The sequence below is a fragment of the Jaculus jaculus genome, chromosome 9, assembly GCF_020740685.1.
Source record: "Jaculus jaculus isolate mJacJac1 chromosome 9, mJacJac1.mat.Y.cur, whole genome shotgun sequence".
In the NCBI taxonomy this organism is placed as follows: domain Eukaryota; kingdom Metazoa; phylum Chordata; class Mammalia; order Rodentia; family Dipodidae; genus Jaculus; species Jaculus jaculus.
This window is the reverse complement of record NC_059110.1, coordinates 116616159-116637505: the sequence shown is the minus strand read 5'-3', so window position 1 is coordinate 116637505 and position 21347 is coordinate 116616159. Positions and strand designations below refer to the sequence as shown.

The following is a 21347-nucleotide window of genomic DNA, read 5'->3' as shown; positions in this document are numbered from 1 at the left end:
TCCTTTCAACATCGGGCAAAATACACTGCCCAATGCTGCCCTCCAGGGACCTTAGCATTCCTCCCCTGGCGCCCCTGACCCCGTGCTCACCACTTCAGCGTCACTGCGTGTCACCACTTCCTCCCCCAAACCTGCCACTCTGCTCCCTCCTGACGGTTACAGCCTTTTCCCTAGCAGAGACCTGCTCTGCTCGAAATGACCTGGTCCCCACACACACCCTTTAAATTCCCCTCTCCTCCTCTGACCGCAGGAGGCCACAGACAGCGCTGCGGGTTGAGGTCAGCCTCTTTATTAGGCAACAGGAAAGGGGAGTGTGTCCACTCTGTTGGGAGGGAAGGCCCCCAGTGGAATGGTTCCACCCTGGGGAGGTCTGAATAGGAGCAACTGGCTGGAGGTGAAGGGCTTGTGAAGCAGGATCCACTCCAGGCTTTGCACCAGGACCAGGCACTGATGTCCTCACTCCTCATCATCATCTTCCTCCAGAGGCGGCCGATTCCGCTTGAAGAAGCCAACCTGGGGGTGCACAGGGCATAGAGACCAGGTACAGGTCCCAGAGCGTCAGTGAAGAAGTACCCTAGAAGCCGGGCATGGGGGCACACGCCTTTGATCCCAGTCCTCGGGAGGCAGAGGTGAGAGGATCACTGTGAGTTCAAGGTCACCCTGAGACTACAGAGTGAATTCCAGGTCAGCTTCCACTAGACCCTACCTCGAAAAACAAAAACAAAAACAAAAAAGAAGTATCCTAGAAATCTAGAAGCCAACTGGCCACAAAGTCCTCTCCCTGGACGAGCACAGATCTGGAGCCCTTTGCACACACAATGGAGGCCTTTTCTTATTTACATAACACATGTAATGAATATCTGGACTTTCTAAAAACTGGGAAGTATTTTCCTCCTAATTTTTTTGTTTGTTTGTTTTTCTAGGTAGGATCTCGCTATAGCCCAGGCTGACCTGGAATTCACTCTGTAGTCTCAGGGTGGCCTCGAACTCATGGCGATCCTCCTACCTCTGCCTCCCGAGTGCTGGGATTAAAGGCATGTGCCACCATGCCAGGCAAGAATGACATCTTAATAGCGGATGTGTAGAAGGGACGGGTCCTGTCTGTCCCTGCTTTCTGCGTTCTAGCCTGTGGCCACCTGGGGACTCTGTGTCTCTCACCTTCCACATGGCCAGCACCACGAAGGTCAGCAGCAGCAGGCCCCCGAGCACACCCACCAGCACCAGCCAGAACGGGATGGTCCTCTCCTCCAAGGCCCGCAGCAGCTGGGTCTGCACCTGGGGGGCCAGCCGAGGGTCGCCTCGGTGCCTTCACGAGGGCCTGTGACCCTCCTTCCCCAGCCCCAGGGGCGCTGGCTCACCTGAGCGTGCCCGCGGGGCAGACTGAGCGCGGGCACCGCGTAGGGAAAGGAGGAGACGTTGAACCAAGCGTGCGACTGCAGCACCGACTGCTCCTCGGGCCTCTGCGGGGGGCGGGCGACAGCCACTGACAAAGGCCACCCGAGGCCAAGCCCGGGGAGCCCCCCAGGGGGTGCCCGGCCCCGACTCAGCCCCGTCCCGCCCCTCGCGCCCAGCCCCACCTGGAGGAAGCTGGACAGCTGCAGCAGGGCCAGCACGGTGACCATGGCCCGTTGTCCGCGCACCATCTCCCGCAGTTCGCACTCCACCACCGTACAGGGCGCCGAGGAGTCGCAGCTCTGAGGAGATGTGCCGTCATTCCCGGGCACCCTCCGGGCCTAACCACCATCCCTCACCACCCCCGAGGATCCAACACATAAGGGGCCAGGAAGCTCGAGCCTGCTCGAGGGAAGAGCTTCGGATGCAGCCTGAGACCATCTCTGTAAGCCTCTGGCTCGAGATGCCCAAAGGTGCAGGGACCAGACCGGAAGGAGCGAGTCCACACAGGTCTTCAGCTCCCAGTATATTTTGTAACCTTGCTTTGGCTTTTCTTTCGTTTCTATTTTAAATATGCGCGCACGTGCCAGGGTCTCTGGTCACTGCGAATGCACACCAGATGTCTGCGCCACTTTATGCATCTGGCTTTCCGTGGAAAAATGGGGAATCAAACCCAAGACATCTTTGTAAGCAAGTGCCTTTAACCACTGAGCCATCTCTCCAGCCCTTGCCTTTTTATTTTAAAGTACAGGAAAGTCTTTAAAAATCTAAATGTAGGGCTGGAGAGATAGCTCAGTGGTTAAGGAATTTGCCTGCAAAGCCAAAGGATCCCGGCTGGATTCCCTAGTACCCTGTAAGCCAGATTCACAAGGGAACACAGGCATCTGGAGTTCGTTTGCAGTGGCTGGAGGCCCTGATGCGCCCCTTGTCTCCCTCCCCTCATCCTCTCTCTGCTTCTTTCTCAAATAAATAAATAATATTTTTTAAAAATCTGAATGTGCCGGGAGTGGTGGCGCACGCCTTTAATCCCAGCACTCGGGAGGCAGAGGTAGGAAGATCACCATGAGTTCAAGGCCACCCTGAGACTACACAGTAAATTCCAGGTCAGCTGGGGCTAGAGTGAGACCCTACCTCAAAAAAAATTAAAGTGTAAATGTGGGCTGGAGCCATGGCTTAGCAGTTAAGACGCTTGCCAGCAAAGCCAAAAATTCCAGATTCTATTCCTCAGGACCCACGTAAACCGAATGCAAAAGGTGGCTCACACTTTTGGAGTTTGCACTGGATGGAGGTCCTGGTGTGCCTATTCCCCCTTCTCCCCCTCTTAAATAAATAAATAAAAATATTTAAAAAAAGTCTAAGTGGGAGCCAGGCATAGTGACACATGTCTTCTTAATCCCAGCACTCAGGAGGCAGGGTAGGAGAACTGCCATGAGTTTGAAGTCACCCTGAGAATACAGAGTGAATTCCAGGTCAGCCTGGGCTAGAGTAAGACCCTGCCTTGAAAATCAGCAACAACAAAAAAATCTAAGTGTGGCTGGAGAGATGGCTTAGCAGTTAAGGTGCTTGCCTGGGAAGCCTAAAGGACCATTTTCGAATCTCCAGATCCCACATAAGCCAGACACACAAAGGTGAGGCACGCGCAAGGTTGCACGTGCTCACTGGGTGGCACAAGCGTCTGGAGTTCAATTGCAGTGGCTGAGGCCCTCTCTCTCTGGCTTAAAAAAAATAGTAATGGGACTGGAGAGATGGCTTAGTGGTTAAGCGCTTGTCTGTGAAGCCTAAGAACTCAGGTTCCAGGCTTGATTCCCCAGGACCCACATTAGTCAGATGCACAAGGGGGTGCATGCGTCTAGAGTTCATTTGCAGTGGATGAAGGCCCTGGCATGCCCATTCTCTCTGTCTCTCTGCCTCTTTCTCTCTCAAATAAATAAATAAAAATGAACAAAAATATTTTAAAAAATAATAGAAATCTAAGTGTACCTAATCCACAGAAGATGGTACAGTATTCTGTGGGACCAAGGGTGGCCCACATCCAATTCCCCACCTTTCTCCCTGCCTCCCATTTCCTCTGGCTCTTGGGCCCCAGAGTCTGCTCACCACCAGAACTGGATCCTGCCGCTCAGACCCTGGCAGGAATGCCTGTCTGCGCTCGCGCTTGTGATGGGCGATGCGAGAGGGGGAAGGGCTGGGAGTGGGCAGCCTCCAGTCCAGCTGTGGGGGTGGAGGGTGGTCAAGGACAGAGTAAGTTCCCTTCCCAGTGTGCATCTCCACTGCCAGGTACGTTGGCTGCTTGTCTGATGCTCCTTCAGCCCCCGCTTCCATGCCCAGCTGCTCACCTTGAGAGGGTTGGGGGATGGCTGTGGGGAGCACTGGAGCCCCCCTTGGGGCTGCACATCCAGGATATAGAGCATGTCAGAGGGCTGTGACTGGCCGGGGAGGTGGATGCTGAGGTGGAGGCCACTCACAGTGCTAGGGCCATCGTTGTGGAGCTGGGGGTAGGGTTGGTAATGGTGGCATGACAGATGGCCCGGCCTCTAGCCCAGCATCTTCTTCCCACCAGCCAGGCACGGAGACTCCTCCCTACCTCATAAGTGTGCTCCACTCTGGGGACCCAGCTGTCCAAGCCCATCTGCTCCCTGTCACCTTCTTCTGCTGACACCACCAGGGAGGCTGGAAAGGAGTTCCTGGAGATGCCCAAGCCCCCAGAGTGCATCTGATCCTCTAGTGGGCCTATGGGGGAGCCTCCAGTGCTTCCTGAATTTTCCTTCTTGGTTTGTTTTGTGAGGGGCTGGGGAAGGCACCCATGGCCTTGCACCCTGCTGAGCATGCACCCTACCATGGAGTTACACCCACAGCTCCTTCCGTGAACAGTAGGGCCTTGTTGGCTGTTTCCCCTTCCCACACGCCCGGCCCCTGGCCCCTCACCCTCGGAGCTCCACTCTGGCCTCTGCTCGGACAGGCACGTGCAGCAGTACGACCTCGCTGTTTGCGTTTTGGCTGTTCTTGCTGGTGGAAGAGGCGGGAGGAGGCAGGGGGTTAATAGCAGTCCCCCGACTCTCTGGGTTGGGCCAGAACTTCAGGGGCCTCAGGAAGAGCCAATTCCACCAACATTATGTCGCACTGAACTTAAGACTTGGGAAAGAACTTCTAGGGTTCCATGACTCAGAAACAAACTTCTGAGGAAAGAGAACCGGGTGCCCGAGAAGACCTTTCTGTGTGGCAGGGTGTCTGCATGCAAGTCAGATGGGAAAGGGTGGTAAGTGGGTACGCTGCTCAGTCCGGTACCTCCTGACCTGCAGCTGAAAGGACACATTCTCCCTGGCCTCTTCCAGCTTCTCCACACTCACCAACATTGTGATTCCTATCTGGGAGAGGGAAAGACCAAAGTCACTAGCCAGCTGTCCACTCTGGACAGTCCTGGCTGTAACCTCCAGCTCTCCCTCTCCCAAACGTCCATTATAAGCTCCATTTTTTTTTCCCCTGCCAGAATCTTGTGCAGAGAGAAAGTCACCCACTTTCCCAAGAACATGAGCTACAGAGGACAAGGACCACCGGCCTCCCACCCAACCCTCGACCTGGTCATCTCAAGCCTTGCATCCCCAAGGCCTCACCCGGGCATTCTTCTTCATGGGGTTGCCCAGCTCACACAGCGCCACTCTGGTCTCATTTTCCTTCTTCTGATTGCAGATGAGCCTCTCAAAGCCCTGGGTGGTGGGGTGCAGACAGGTGGGTGCACAGAAGCCTGTGGGGGTGCACCTACCATGGGCTGGGGAGGAGGGGTTCCTAGAGGAACTTCAAGGGACTGCCACTTTCCACTTTCTTTTTAACTTGTATTAAATATTATTTATTTATTAGAGAGAGAGAGAGAGAGGCAGAAGAGAGAGACAATGGGCACGTCAGAGCCTCTAGCTACTTCAAACAAACTTCAGATGCATGCACCACCTTGTGCATCTGGCTTTCTGTGGGTACTGGGCACCTGAACCTCAGTCCTTAGTTTAGTGCCTTAACTGCTAAACCATCTCTCCATCCCACCTTCTACTTTCTGTATTGCTTTAGCACTTTACTATATTTTTTACTTTATTTTACAATTGTACTCCAGATGCTTGCACCACCCAGTGGGCATGTGCAACCTTGCGCTTGCCTCACTTTTGTGTGTCTGCCTTATGTGGATCTGGAGAGTTGAACATGGGTCTTTAGGCTTCGCAGGCAAGCACCTTAACTGCTAAGCCATCTCTCCAGCCCCATTTTACTATATTTTAGTGGATGTTCATTTTGGAAGTCCTAAAAATGCATAAAATATTACAAAGTATGATCCTGTTGCTATAAACTACATCAATAAAATAAAGAGGGTTGAGGACGTAACTCAGTGGAAGAACATATGTGCATGGGTTTCCACCCCCAACACACACACACACACACACACACACACACACACAAGCCAGGGATTGTGGTGCACACCTTTAATCCCAGCACTTGGGAGGCAGAGGTAGGAGGATTGCCATGAGTTCAAGGCCACCTTGAAACTACATAGTGAGTTCTAGGTCAGCCTGGGCTAGAGTGAAACCCTACCAAGGAAAATTAAAAAAAAATATTATTATTATTATTATTATTATTATTATTATTATTATTATTATTAATGTAAACAAACAAAAAAGCAAGCCAGGTGTAGTGGCTCATTCCTGTAATTCCATAATCCTACTTCGTGGGAGGTTAAGGCAGGAGGATGGAGAGTTCGAGAACAGCTTGGGTAGGTTGTAGAAATGAAAACATGAAACCAAAAGAATTTATTTATTGGGGCTGGAGAGATGGCTTAGTGGCTAAGCGCTTGCCTGTGAAGCCTAAGGACCCTGGTTCAAAGCTCAATTCCCCAGGCCCCACATTAGCCAGATGCACAAGGGGGCGCACGCGTCTGGAGTTCGTTTGCAGTGGTTGGAGGCCCTGGCGCACCCATTCTCTCTCTCTCTATCTGTCTTTCTTTTTCTGTCACTCTCAAATAAAAATAAACAAAAAAATTTAAAAACAATTAAAAAAATTAATTTATAAAATTTAAAAATAGCCAAACATGGTGGTGCATGCCTTTTTTCCCAGCACTTGGGAGGCAGAGGTAGGAGGATCGCTATGAGTTTGAGGCCACACTGAGACTACCTAGTGAATTCCAGGTGGGGCAAGAGTAAGACCTTTCCTCAAAAAGCAAATAGATAAATAAATTTAAAAAATAAAAATATACGCCCTAATCAGGCATGGTGGCATGTACCTTTAATCCCAGCACCCAGGAGGCAGAGGTAGGAGGATCATTGTGAGTTCGAGGCCACCCTGTGAATTCCAGGTCAGCCTGAGCTAGAGTGTAACCCTACCTCAAAATAATTACATATATATTTTTACGGGATATATACACACACACACACATACATACATACATACATACATACATACATATCCTGTAAGTCATCTCTCCAGCCTGATTTTTATTTTATTTTTTTTGTGTGTGTGTGTGTGTGTGTGTGTGTGGTTTTTTGAGGTAGGGTCTTGCTGTAGCCCAGGCTGTTCTGGAATTCACTATGTAGTATCAGGGTGGCCTTGAACTTATGACAATCCTACCTGTACCTTCTGACTGCTGGGATTAAAGATGTGCACCACCAGGCTGGAGAGATGGCTTAGCGGTTAAGGCAAATGCCTGTAAAGCCTAAGGACTCTGGTTCGATTCTCCAGGTCCTATATAAACCAGATGCACATGGTGGCGCATGCATCTGGAGTTTGTTTGCAGTGGCTAGAGGCCCTGGTGGGTCCATTTTCACACTCTCTCTCTTCCTCTGTCTCTAATAAATAAATAAAATTAAAAAGATGTGCACCACCATGCCCCGCCCAAATATTTCTTCCTTAAAAAATATTTTGGGGCTGTGTGTGGTGGCGCATGCCTTTAATCCCAGCACTAGGGAGGCAGAGGTGGGAGGATTGCTGGGACTTCGAGGCCACCCTGAGACTCCATAGTGAATTCCAGGTCAGCCTGGGCTACAGTGAGACCCTATCTTGAAAAACCAAAAAAAAAAATTATATATATATAAAATAATTTGCATGAGCCACTTTGTGCATATGGCTTTACCTGGGTACTGGGGACTCAAACTTGGGCTGTCAGGCTTTGCAAACAAAAGCTTTTAACCCCTGAGTCATCTCTTTAGCCCCAAGTATTTCTTATCCACATATATATATGGATATATATATACACATATTTATATGATATATATGATATTTACTTATGGTATACATATATCCGTATCACCTAAATCGACACATTTAAACAGTAGTACAATTTTACAGGAAAGCATAAGGGCAGTGGGGCTGCTCGGGTGGGGGCAGGAACCACGTCTCCTACCACACTGGCACTGGCCTCACCTCGATGTTGCTGAGAGCCCGCATGTAGTGGGCACCTGGGGGCAGCTGCACGGCCAGCTCTGCCTCATAGGCCCCCTCGCCCTCATTAACGGCGTTCATCTGCAGCTCCAGCACATTGTCAGCCCCAATGAGAAGTGGGGAGCCCTTCCTGCAGGGGGAGAGGAGGAAGAGCTGGGTTCATGTCTAGGGTCATGGGGGAAGAGAGGGGTTCCAGAGCCCTGGGAGAGGCAAGCGAGGTAGGGTGGGAGGTCCCCTCACACGGCGGCAGTGACATGAAGCTGTGGCACACATGCGTCGTCTTCTCCACAGTCCAGGATGATCCGGGTCTGGGGGGGCACATCAGGGGGTGTGGGTAAGCTGGGGGTTATGACATTCCCAGGTCACAGCAGAGCTCAGAGAACCACCACCGCTTGGAGGGTTCACACCAGAGCTTAAGGGATCGCACACAAGGAGTAGGGGAAGGTACCAGGGCTTTGGGGTCAATGCAAAGTTTGGGACAACGTTAAGAGTTTTTGTGGTGTTGGGTGTTACACAGAACATGTGAGTTTACACCAGTGTTTAGGGGATGTTGGGATTTGGGGAATTTCATTAGGACTTGGAGTGACATCAAGATTTGGGATGGTCGGGTGTGGTGGCGCACACCTCTGATCCCAGCACTCAGGAGGCAGAGGTAGGAGGACCGCCGTGAGTTCAAGGCTACTCTGAGATTACATGGTGAGTTCCAGGTCAGCCTGGGCTAGAGTGAGACCCTACCTCAAAAACCCAAAACAAGCAAACAAACAACAACAAAAAAGATTTGGGATTCATGTAAGCCTTCACTCTCGATCAGGAATCTAACACCTCCCTGCCTGTTCACCACCTGTCCCCCCCACACACACACACCTGCTCTTGAACATGGGTCTCTCCATGAAGCACAACTGCAGGGGCTGCTCCTGTCTCTTCGGGGGGCAGTGACACATTGAGGCTGAGCACAATGGGGCTCAGTTTATCCCGGAAGTCAGCCTCGTCCTAGGAGGAGGCAAGTGCCAGGCCGTCCTATGTTGCTGTCCACACCCCACCTTTGCTGGCCAGCAGAGACCATGTCCTACTGACCACCCCTGGACCCACAGTGCCCAGGTCTGAGGGAATGGCCTTGAATGGGGGCGGGGGGAAGGAGCCCGGGGCATCCCAGCCTGGGCATACTCGAAGGAAGGCGGAGGTGTTGTGACAAATGGGACTGTGTCTTCCGCTTAGGTCTAGGTTCATGGTGAGGCTGGCCTGTTGAGAGGCCAGCAGGAGAACCCGCCGGCCCTGGCGGGACTTCTGCCGGTCCAGCTGCAGCTCAGCATTTAGATCTGCGGGGCAAGCAGGAAGTGTCCATGTCTCCCTCTAGCCTCCCTCTACTAGGGGGGAGCCAGGGCCTGCCTCTTGCCCATCCCTCCATGCAACTCACGCAGCTTCTGAGGAATGTTGTGCCCTGTGGCTCCCACACACATCTGGATGTGAAAGCTGCAAACATGAGGGTGACTTTAGGGGCTGGAGCCTCGCTAAGGTCCCAGCTCCTGCCCGGCCCATGCCCTCAGCCTCCTCACCAGCTCACTCGCGTCTGCGTCTGCTGCAGGACACACTCCTTCACAGCTGGATTCAGGAAGTCTTGCACCTGCAGCTGGACAGTGGCCATCACCACGGGCTGAGCTCTGATGGGATGGGGGAGGGGGAGAGAGGCTCACCACCGAGTCCCTTCTAGCCCAGCCACCTCCAGTGATATGGCCCTTCCTTTCCCTGGGGCCAGTACTCACCTGTACACAGCCACCTTGCTAGCCCCATAGGCTCCCACCAGCAGGTCTACAGGCATTGGGGGAAGGGTCAGAAGTGGTCATTAGAGAAGGGGCTGAGTCTTTATCTTCCCAGAAGCTCTCCACCCCACCCACTCCACTGGAGGCTCCACTTGCCTCCCCCAGACCTCAGCATCCCAGACATACAGACAGCTTAGAACCCCCACTAGGGCTCTGGCTTAAACGTGATCCCCCAGCTGTCTCTCGGCACTTCTAGCAAGTGTCTAAAGGCCTTTCTTGTCTAGCTGGATGCAGTCCACGAGCACCTGGGTATCCGTTGTCATCAATGTCGACGGCACCTCTTAGGGAGAAGCCAAAAGCAGAGCCGGTGGAGAAGGGGCTGTCCAGGACCTGAGAGGGGCGCGGGTTCAGCCCCTCACTTTGCCCCAGGAACACCAGCACTTGGCCCCGACCACTAGGACCCCCATACGGGGCAGCCACGGCAACATCTGGAAGGAGGAAGAGAAAGAGGCTGGCTGTAGTTGAGTCTTCACAGGGGACTCTGTCTCTCCTTAGACACTTCTCTAGGAAGCCTGAGAGACTAGGAGAAGGGTAGAAAGTGGGTCAAAGAGGCAGCTGTCCTGCTCTTTGGCGGGCGAGAAACCAGCCAAACAGGAGCTTTGGGGGATTTCATTAGGACTTGGGGTGACATCAAGGTTTGGGATTCATGTTAACTTTGACTTTCTATCAGATTCCTGTACCAGTGGTCCCGTCCCTATCTGTGGAGGAGAACATATTGACAGGATGTCCTTAACACTTGACAATTAGGTGTTATTGTTTTCATTATTATTGTTTTTGTGGAGACAGGGTTTCTTGTAGTCCAGGTTGGCCTGAAGATGTTGCCATGTAGCCAAGGATGACCCTGACCTTCGGATCCTCTTGCCTCTACCTCCTGGGTGCCAGGATTACAAGCATGCACCACTACACTCAGTCTATGCAGTACTGGGGATGGGGCCCCGGTCTTCGTGAATGCTAGGTAAGCACGCTATCAACTGAGCTATATCCCAATCCCAGCCCTGTTTTGTTTTGTGAGACAGTCTTGCTGTGTGGTCCAGTTTGGCCTTGACCTGCAATCATAATTCTGTCACTTTCCCCAATTCTTTTTCTTTTTCTTTTTTTTTTTTTTGGTTTTTTGAGGAAGGGTCTCTCTCTAGCCCAGGCTAACCTGTAATTCACTGTGTAGTCTCAGGGTGGTCTTGAACTCACGGCAATTCTCCTACTTCTGCCTCCTTAGTGCTGGGATTAAAGCCTTGCACCACCAAGCCCAGCTAAGTCTAACTTTTTAAAATATATTTTTTATTTTTATTTATTTATTTATTTGACAGAGAAGGGGAGAGAGAGAATAGAATGGGTGTGCCAGGGCCTCTAGCCATTGCAAATGAACTCCAGATGATGGTCCCCCTTGTGCATCTGGCTAACGTGGGTACTGGGGAATCGAACCTGGGTCCTTTGGCTTTGCAGGCAAACTCCTTAATCGCTAAGCTATCCCACCAGTCCTAAGTCTAGCTTTTTATTGGTTTGTTTTCCTTTTGAGATAGGGTCTCAGTCTGTAGTGGACAGGAGATCTTCCTGCCTGCGTTTCTACAGTGCTAGGATTACAGGAATTCACCACCACATCTGGTCTAAGTCTCAGTCTGTCTCTCTCTCTTTCTCACTCTGTCTCTCTGTATGTGTATTAACCCTCCAGCCGCAAAAATAGCTCCTCTCTTTGCTCACCATTATAACCATCCCGGTTGAGATCGCCCAGGGGTGCGATGGTGGAGCCAAATCGCCCATACATCTGTGTGCCAGTCAGCAGGAGACTAGGGGCGCCCAGTGCATGGGGACCTCGAGGCTGCAGGAACAAGTACACACGCCCCACCTCGGCCAGCTTGCGGTCTGCCCGGCTCTCCATGTATAATGGAGCGCCCACCAGTAGGTCGTGCCTCCTGCGGACCAGATGGGCGAATTGTTAGGTGCAGCTGAGCTGGGGGTTGGAGGCAAAGACCCAATCCGGCGCACCCTTACTCCCCTGCCTCCCTGTATAATCCCAAAGGAGTTGGGGGCTGGGAAAGGACGAGATGGAAGGTGGCTCCTGTTGCTGGTAATTGGGGACCCGGCGGGGTAGCGGTGGGGAGTATCCCCTCCTCACCCGTCCCCGTTGACGTCAGTGACCGCCACTGAGTGCCCGAAATATGAAGCCATCTGCAAAGCCAAGAGCCCCTCAGTGAGTACCTCTGCGCCCAGCCTCCTCTGCTAGACATCACCCTCACATCCCACGATATATTTCAGGGTCTTAGTTCCCTGGCTTGGATCCCCAGCGCTCCCCGACCTGCTCTCCGTGTAGCCGGTGCAGCGTTTGGTAGTAGGCGTCCAATATTTCCACCTGTAGGAATACACTTACTGAAGCGAACCATTAGCGCTCGCTCCACAGTAAGGGGAAGGGCAGGGGGCTTGGGGGTGCAGGGAACTTAGTTTGAGGACTAAAGTTGGGGTTTCGGCATGTCTAGTGAGGAGGTAGGGGGTACTCACCGCTCCCAATGTCCATCTCCAAGTGGGGGCACCGAAGACATATTCTGGGGAAGAGCCCACCTCAGCCAGTGAGACCCCTACAACCTACTTTACTCCACCCCTCCTCCCACATTCCGCACTAGGGGACATTTCTGGGCGGTGCTCCTCCTTCGCCCCCGCGAACTCATCACCCCCTCCCCTAAGCGCATCTCTTGCCTGTAGTGCTCAGATCCCCATCGAACTCGCCCACGGCCACCGAGTATCCTGCAGGGCGCAGAGCAAGGCCGAGGGAGGAGGGGGTCGAGAGGTCATTAGCACAAACGTGCGCGGTGCAGACGGGAAGAGAGGCCCCCCGCCCGAGATCCAAGGAGGCAGGAAGGACCCGACCCGGTGGGGCGCCCGGGAGTTGGACAGGGTGCGGGGAAAAGAAAGACCGGACGGGGGCGCCTCCGAGCCGGGGCTGACCAGCTAGGGCTGGCTTGGGGACTCCCGCCGGGGCGGACCCCGACACCCTGGGGTGGGCGGTGACTCTCAGGGGGCCCGGGAAGCCTGGAAGGGAGGTGCCAGGGTTACCGCGGTAGCCATCGAAGAATTCTTGGTTGCTGGAGTCGTAGGTGAAGCGCTGGTCGGAAACATGCCATAAAAGGGTACTCGGGCGGTAATTAGAGATGATGTTGGCGATTGGAGCCCGGACCAGGAGACCTAGGGCACGAGGGACAGGTGTGGGGGCCTGGCCACCGCAAGGGAGGGGATTGCTTCACTGACCACGTACCTAAGAAAAAGTAGCCGCCGGGGGCCCCAAGCACCAGTTCCCCAGCCTGAAAGGGAAAATACTGATGGTCAGAAGGGACCCGAGTTCTGGAGTGACCCAAGTCTCTTTTACTTTCTTTCTTTTTCTTTTTCTTTTTTTTTAGAGTTAGTGTCTCAGTCTAGCTCAGGCTGACCTGGAATTCACTATGTAGTCTCAGGGTGGCCTGGAATTTATGGCAATTCTCCTACCTCTGCCTCCCGAATGCTGGGTTTAAAGGTGTGCACTACCGTGCCCGGCCCTCTTTTTTTTTTTTTCCCCCCCCTCGAGGTAGAGTCTCCTGTAGCCCAGGCTGACTTGGAATTCACTTATTTAGTCTCAGGCTGGCGTGGAACTCAGTGATCTTCCTACTTCAGCTTCCCGAGTGCTGGCATTAAAGATGTGCATCACCACACCCGGCTCTTATTTTTTTAAGATTCTATTTTTATTTATTTATTTATTAGAGACACAGAGGAAGAGGGGGAGAGAGGGGGGGAGGGCGCGAGCACACACCAGGGCCTCTAGCCACTGCAAACGAACTCCAGATGTATGTGCCACCATGTGCATCTGGCTTACGTGGGACCTGGAGAATTGAACCTAGGTCCTTAGGTTTCACAGGCAAGCGCCTTAAGGGCTAAGCCATCTCCCCAGCCCATTTTTCTTTTTCTTTTTTTTTTTTAATTAATTTATTTATTTGAGAGCGACAGACACAGAGAGAAAGAGAGAGAGAAAGAATGGGCGCTCCAGGGCTTCCAGCCTCTGCAAACGAATTCCAGACGCGGGCGCCCCCTTGTGCACCTGGCTAACGTGGGACCTGGGGAACCGAGCCTCGAACCAGGGTCCTTAGGCTTCACAGGCAAGCGCTTAACCGCTAAGCCATCTCTCCAGCCCCCATTTTTCTTTTTAAAATAGTTTTATTTATTTGAGAGAGACAGAAAGAAAGAGGGGCAGGGCCGGGCGTGGTGGCGCACGCCTTTAATCCCAGCACTGGGGAGACAGAGGTAGGAGGATCGCTGTGAGTTCAAGGCCAGCTAGAGTGAGACCCTACCTCGAAAATTAAAGGAAAGAGGGATGCAGGGAGAGAAGGAGGAGAGAAGAGAGGAAAAGATGGGCATTCCAGGGCTTCCTGCCACTGCAAACGAACTCTAGACGTACGCACCACTTTGTGCATCTGGCTTTAAATGGGTACTGGGGAATCGAACCCCGGGCTTTGCAAATAAGAGGCCTTTAACCGCTGAGCCATCTCTCCACCCTCCCCTTTTTTTCTAACTTTCTTTTGAGACCGCGTCTCACTATGTAACCCTAACTGGCCTCGAACCCTTTCTGTAGCCCAGTCCACGGGTCTCATATTCGTGATCCCCCTGCCTCAACCTCCCGAGTGAGTGTCTAGCTCTCTAGCCACTTTTGCCCTGGACTTGCCTGGGTGACCACCGAGCTGAAGCCCGCTTCACAGTATCTCCTGTCTTTGCCTACAGGAGGCGAGGGAAAGGGTGTCAGCCAAAGGGCGGATCCAGAAGGCCCAGCCCGCAGCCCGTCGAGGGCGGAACCGGGCGGGGCGGGGCCTGCGCCGGTGGGCGGGGCCTCGGGAGGGCGGAGCTTACTAAAGTAGCGTTCTACGTAGACCGCGCTCATGGTGTTGCTGCGGCAGGGCGAGTACTCGGCGCGGCCGCCGCTTTGGAGCTGAGCCAGGAAACAGCCTCCTACGGGCGTCTTCTCGGCCTCCGCGGTCTTTTCTAGAACGTTCCAGTGCTGCCAGGGGGCGCAGGCCTAGGGCAGAGCCACAGGAGCGTGGGGAAGGGTGCAAGACTCGGGCTTCCCTCAGGGTGTCCCCCGCCCCCAACGTGCTCCCGGTGACCTGTCCACAGTGCCCACCACAACGACGTCATTCCAGCTGGTGACCGATGCTCCAAGTCCTTGTCCGGCCTTGAAGGTCTGGAAAATTTGGGAGCCTGTGTCTCGGGTCTCATCGCCTGGAGGGCACAGTTAAGGGTGACCACAGAAACCTGGCCGTCCATTTCCATCTGGCCCCTCCTTTTCCCTCCAAGCTTGGGACTCACTGAGGTCGAAGAGCAGCGAGGTGCACTGGCCACCAGAGGCCTTCCAAGGGCACAGATACACCCCACCAGTCTCCTCTTGGTTCGGACTCAGGGCCCGAGGGGCGCCCACCACGATGGAAACACTGTTGAGGAAAACGGGGTGAAGCACAACACCGATTCTTTCTACCCTGCCATGCTCCCCTATTTTTCCCCATGCTCTGAGCCGGGCTCACAGGTGGTGTTTTATGAGGGACTCTGGGCTGTTTTTCATCATTGATACCTCATCGAAGGCAGCTTTTTTTTTTCGTTCGAGGTAGGGTTTCAATCTAGTTCACACGGACCTGGAATTCACTATGTAGTCTCAGGGTGGCCTCGAACTCACTGTGATCCTCTTACCACTGCCTCCTGAGTGCTGGGATTAAAGGCATGACCCAGAAGCCAGCTTTTAATTTAGGTGAAGTTGAAAGGGACTCTTAGGGCTGGAGAGATGGCTTAGCAGTTAAGGTGCTTGCCTGCAAAGCCAAAGAACCCAGGTTCCATACCTCAGGACTTACGTAAGCCAGATGTAATAGGTGGCGCATGTGACTATAGAGTTCAGTTGCAGAAGCTGGAGGCCCTGGCACACCCATTCTCTTTCCCTCTCTAGCTCTCCCTCTTTCTCTCAAATAATAATTTAAAAAATACAGTTAAATAGTTTAGCCAAGGGGGGCGGTGGTTGAAAGGGACTCTTAGGGAACTCACATTGGGACTAAAACCATTTGGTTTGATTGGAACACAAGAGGGTTGTTATCCTTGTTGAAAAGGACCTCCTAACCTCTGTACATCATCTTCCCCCACACCTTTCCAACAAAAACCATGTTCACATGCTCCCTAAAGCATCTGTTGGTTGGTTTGTTGGTTTTGGTTTTGGTTTTCAAAGTAGGGTCTAGCTCTATAGCCCAGGTTGACCTGGAATTTTGGGTAGCCTTGAACTCTCAGCAACCCACCTACCTCAGCCTCCTGAGTGGTGAGATTAAAGCCGTGCACCACCATGCCCGGCATATTTATTTATTGGATGCACTGGTGCCTCCAGCCATTGCAAATAAACTCTAGATACATGTGCCACTTTGTGTACCTGGCTTTACGTGGGTCCTGGGGAACTGAACTCCAGTTAGGCTTTGCAGGCAAACCCTTTACCGCTGAGCCATCTCTCTAGTCCAAACATCTGTCTTTTTAAAAATTAAATTTTTTTTTTAACGTTTTTAGAGAGAGACAGAGAGAGAGTTGGCACCAGGGCCTCAGCCAATGAAATCGAACTCCAGATGCTTGCACCACCTAGTGGGCTTGTGAGAGCCTGACCCTGCCTCAGATTTGTGCATTTGGCTTATGTGGGATTTGGAGAGTCAAACATGGTTCCTTAGGCTTCCCAGGCAAGTGCCTCTAAGTCATCTCTCCTGCCGCTGTCTTTTTTTTTTTTTTTTTAAGTATTTTATTTGAGAGAGAAAGAGGGACGGAAGGAGGGAGAATGGGTGCACCAGGACCTCTAGCCACTACAAACAAACTCCAGATGCATGCACACCTTGTGCATCTGGCTTACATGCGTCCTAGAGAATCGAACCTGGGTCCTTGGGCTTTGTAGGCAAGCACCCTAACCACTAAGCCATCTCTTCAGCCCCACTTGTCTTTTATTTTTTCCCCTTTTGTCAGGTAGGGTCTGGCTGTAGCCCAGGCTCTCCTGGAATTCACTATGTAGTCTCAGGGTAGCCTTGAACTCATGAAGATCCTCCTACCTCTGCCTCCCGAGTGCTGCCCACTTGTCTTTTTAAGAGCTTACTACATATTCCTTTAGAGCTGGTTTTAATGGTGAAGGATAAGGAAAGCTAAAGTAAGGGCATGTAGTGCTGGTAAAGCTGAGGTCCCTGGCAGGTTTAAATCAGTTCTGCTGCACAAGGATGGGGCAGGGGAGATCGCTCAGTAGTTAAAGATGCTTGTTTGCAAAGCCTGTCAGCCAGGTTCAATTCCCCAGCCCCCATCTGTGATCCTGTGGCACCCGAGTTCAGTGGGAAGCAGAGCTGGGAGAATCAGCAGCTCTGGGCAGCTAGTCTGACCTCTGCAGTGTGACAGTCGGTTTGCAGGGCAAGAGACTCTGCGAAGCACAGACACCTTGAAGTTGTCGTCTGACCTCCACATACCCCTCACTGCCTGCATACACAAATGAATAAATAAAAATAAAGATAGTATCAGTCAATGCTGTCAGGTAGTGTAAATGTAATACACGGGTAAAAAGCTGTGTGTTTGTACAGAGAATGTCTGTTAGAATGTACCCGGGGGATCAGTGCTTGTGGAGAGGAGAGAGAAGCAAGAAGAGCCCAGGAAGCAGGGTGTGGTGGCATCGTTTTTAATCCCAGCAGTTGGGAGGCAGGGGTGGGAGGATTGCTGTGAGTTGAAGAGTTGAAGGCCACCCTGAGACTGTATAGCTAAAGTGAGAACCTACCTTGAAAAACAAACAAAACAAAACAGAAAGGAAAGATAGAAAGAGCGAGTGAGCAGAGGAAGGAAGGAGTTGAACCGAGCTTTTGATCCAGTGACCTGTGGGCCAAGACTCCCAAGAAGTTTTGGAGTACTTTTTTTATTTTTTTTTGTTTCCCCGAAGTAGGGTCTCACTCTAGTCCAGGCTGACCTGGAATTCACTATGTAGTCTCAGGCTGGCCTCGAACTCATGGTGATCCTCCTACCTCTGCTTCCCAAGTGCTGGGATTAAAGGTGTGCAACACCACACCTGGCCTACTGTTTTTTTATTTGCAAGCAGAGACACACACATGAGAGAGAGAAAATGAATATGAATATGAGAATGGGCGCGCCAGGGCCTCTAGTCACTGAAAGCAAAATCCAGATGCATGCACCACCCTATGCGTCTGGCTCTATGTGGGTACTGGGGAATCAAACTCAGATTGTTAGGCTTTGTAGACAAGCACCTAACTGCTAGGCCCCCTCTGAAGTACTTTTTTTTTTTTTTTTTAGCTAGGGTCTCACTCTAGCCCAAGCTGACCTGGAATTCACTATGTAGTCTCGGGGTGGCTTTGAACTCACTGTGATCCTCTTACCTCTGCCTCCTGAGTTCTGGGATTAAAGAAGTGTGTCACAGCCGGGCGTGGTGGCGCACGCCTTTAATCCCAGCACTCGGGAGGCAGAGGTAGGAGGATCACCGTGAGTTCAAGGCCACCCTGAGACTACAGAGTTAATTCCAGGTCAGCCTGGACCAGAGTGAGACCCTACCTTGAAAAACCAAAAAAAAAAAAAAAAAAGAAGTGTGTCACCATGCCTGGCTGAAGTACTTTTGTAAAAATAAAGAACATTTTTATTTATGGGAGAGAGAGAGGAGGGAGAAAATGGATGTGCCAGTGCCTTCTACCACTGCAAATGTACTCCAGATGTATGCACCACTTTGTGTGTGTGGCTTTATGTAGATCCTGGGGAATAAAACACAGGCTGTCAGGCTTTGCAAGCAAGTACTTTTAACTGTTGAGCCATCTTTCAAGCTCCTCAGAAATACTTTTTTTTGGGGGGGGAGGTTTTCAAGGTTTAGTCTCTCTCTAGCCTAGGCTGACCTGGAATTCACTATGTAGTCTCAGGCTGAACTCACAGCGATACTCCTATCTTGGTATCTGAAGCACTGGGATTTAAGGTGTGTGCCACCATGCTTGGTTCAGAAGTACTTTTAAAAAGAAAAAAAGTATGGGCTGGAGAGATGGCTTAGTGGTTAAGCGCTTGCCTGTGAAGCCTAAGGACCCCGGTTCGAGGCTTGGTTCCCCAGGTCCCACATTAGCCAGATGCACAAGGGGGCACACACATCTGGAGTTCGTTTGCAGAGGCTGGAAGCCCTGGCGTGCCCATTCTCTCTCTCTCTCCCTCTATCTGTCTTTCTCTCTGTGTCTGTCGCTCTCAAATAAATAAATAAATAATTAAAAAAAAAAAGAAAAAAAGCAGCCCAGGCAGGCCTCTGACTCATGATAATCTATTACCTCTACCTCCCAAGTGCTGAGATTACAGGTGTGTGCCACCACACCTGGCCTTGGAAGTACCTTTTAGAATGGTCAGAATTGGGGTAAAAGGGCTAGAGCCCTACTTTCCTTACATTTCTCACTGATCAGTCATTGGATGCAAGCCACCTTGGGAAAGGAATTTGCCTTTAGGTGAAGTGGCACTCTTCAGCAGAAGAAATTCCCTGTGGCAGCCAGGCATGGTGGCACCCATCTTTAATCCCACCCCTGGGAAGGCAGAGGTAGGAAGATCGCTATGAGTTGGAGGCCAGCCTATGTGAGTTCCAAGTCAGCCTGAGAGGCTACCTCAGCACAAACAACAACCAAAAGTCCCCGTGGCTGTCATTTGAACTCTATCTGTCATTACTATTCTGCAAACCTGGGCATTCCAGTGTCCACTGGTCAGTCAGTGTATGTAATACAGCTAGAAAGATGAGGCCGGACTCTAATCTTGGCAGTTTGATTACTACTATTAATAACTTATTCTTTTCAAATATCTGTCATTTTGAAAAAAATGAGGGGAATGGCATAGAAAAGCAAGGTGAAGGTGTCGAGACATTTAAAGTTATTTTTTTGGTTTTTCAAGGTAGGGTCTCGCTTTAGCCCAGGCTGACCTGGAAGTCAACTGAGTAGTCTGAGTGGCCTTGAACTCATGGCGATCCAATTCAATTTAGGGTGTGTGCTTTTCTCCGTATTTTTAAAAAAAGATTCTATTTTTATTTATTTATTTATTAGAGATACAGAGAGGGAGAGAGAATGGGCAAACCAGGGGCCTCCAGCCACTGCAAATGAACTCCAAATGCATGTGCCACCATTGTGCATCTGGTTTCCATGGGACCTGGAGAATCGAATCTGGGTCCTTAGGATTTATAGGCAAGAACCTTAACTGCTAAGCTATTTCTCCAGTCCTGGATTTTGAAGGGTTAAGGGTAAAAGTGAGTCATACCACTGATCCTTGGGGAAAACATAAGGCACCAACTTTTGTCTTTTTGTTCAATGCCCACCTCCCCATTGGCACTGATCCCTGACATCCTCACCAGAACCCAGCTCTCCCCAGAACTCCTGACAGGAGCTCAACCCCAAATAGACGGCAGAGTCTACCTTATCCGACTCTATCACAGACCAAGGCGTGCAGACGCAGTGGGGGCCGTCCTCTCTGCACTCGGTTCCCCCAGAGCTCACCTGCCATGGCTGTCCTTGTGAAAGTCCACTGAAAATCCAAAGTGACTGCCATTGGGACCCGTGTAGAAGGTGTGCCGCACCGTGTCCAGGTTTAAGGCCCAAGCTGCAGGGGCGGCACCAGGTCCCAAGAACAGTGGTGCCCACTCCAGAAGCCAGAGAGCATGCAGCGTGCACAATGCTCTAGCCATCTTGCTTCTCCCCAAACCTCCTAAGCAGAAACGGACCAGCTCTTTCCTCTTCCCTTCAGTTTCCACCACAGGAAGTCTTTTCTTATCACCAGATCACAGGGGATTGCCAGGAAGGGGGTGAGGACACCCTGAGGATGGATGCTTGTGGTTGAAAGCCATTGCTCCTCCCTTTTTCCCAGGAAGCCTATCCCCAAGTCTTGTTAATTCTGCCTCTCAACTTCTGCACTTAAAAAAAATTTGTTTTTACATTTTCTTTTTACTTATTTGAGTGAGAAAGAGGGAGGGGGGGATGAGGAAGAGAATGGGCACGCCAAGGCTTCCAGCCATTGCACACGAACTCTAAATGAATGTGCCACTTTGTGCATTTGGCTCACGTGGGTCCTTTGGCTTCACAGGCAAGTGCCTTAACCACTAAGCCATCTCTCCAGCCCTCAACTTCTGTACTTTGGATCTTTTTTTGTTAATATTATTTTTTAAAATTAACTTGAGAGAGGGGGAAAAAGGCTGAGCAAGAGAGAGAGAGATGGAGGGAGGGAGAGAGAATGGGCACGACAGGGCTTCCAGCCACTGAAAACGAACTCCAGCTGCATGCACCACTTATGCATATGCATCTGGCTTACATGGGTACTGGGGAATCCAACTGAGGTCCTTTGGCTTTGCAGGCAAATGCCTTAACTGCTAAGCCATCTCTTTGGCCCTGAATCTTTTTTTTCTTTTTAAAATATTTATTTATTTATTTATTTATTTATTTATTTATTTATTTATTTATTTAAGAAAGAGGCAGATAGGAAGAGCAGCTTTACATGGGAATTGAATGTGGGCTCTTTGGTTTTCAGGCAAGCGCCTCAGCAGCTAAGGAATCTCTCCAGCCCCATAGCTTGAATCTTAGCTCCACTTCCACTACCGCCATGCTAGTCCAACTACCAGCACTTTCTGCTTAGGTTAGAGCAACTGTAAATGAACTGGCCTATGCAAATGTACTTTGGCCCATAGTTCTACAACTCTTCCCTGCCCCATCCAGCTAGTTATGCCGCTGCTGACACTGTGAC

At 51.3% G+C, this 21347-nt stretch overlaps 1 protein-coding gene across 1 annotated transcript; it reads right to left on the bottom strand.

Moving 5' to 3' along the window:
* Nucleotides 1-273: 273 nt before the first annotated feature.
* Itga2b (integrin subunit alpha 2b) lies at nt 274-20298 on the bottom strand. The gene is made up of 30 exons (XM_004655306.2): nt 20111-20298; nt 14931-15052; nt 14746-14843; nt 14475-14640; nt 14293-14342; nt 12859-12904; nt 12660-12788; nt 12303-12350; nt 12108-12151; nt 11908-11961; nt 11728-11780; nt 11313-11524; nt 9863-10045; nt 9561-9606; nt 9354-9458; nt 9215-9270; nt 8965-9116; nt 8665-8790; nt 8041-8108; nt 7783-7930; nt 5004-5096; nt 4678-4757; nt 4318-4398; nt 3977-4076; nt 3729-3881; nt 3490-3603; nt 1578-1694; nt 1359-1460; nt 1159-1275; nt 274-513 (listed from the first exon to the last, which is right to left on the bottom strand). The coding sequence occupies exons 1-30, from the start codon at nt 20296-20298 to the stop codon at nt 457-459; spliced, it is 3108 nt and encodes a 1035-aa protein (XP_004655363.2). The 3' UTR covers nt 274-456.
* Between the last annotated feature and the right edge of the window lie 1049 nt (nt 20299-21347).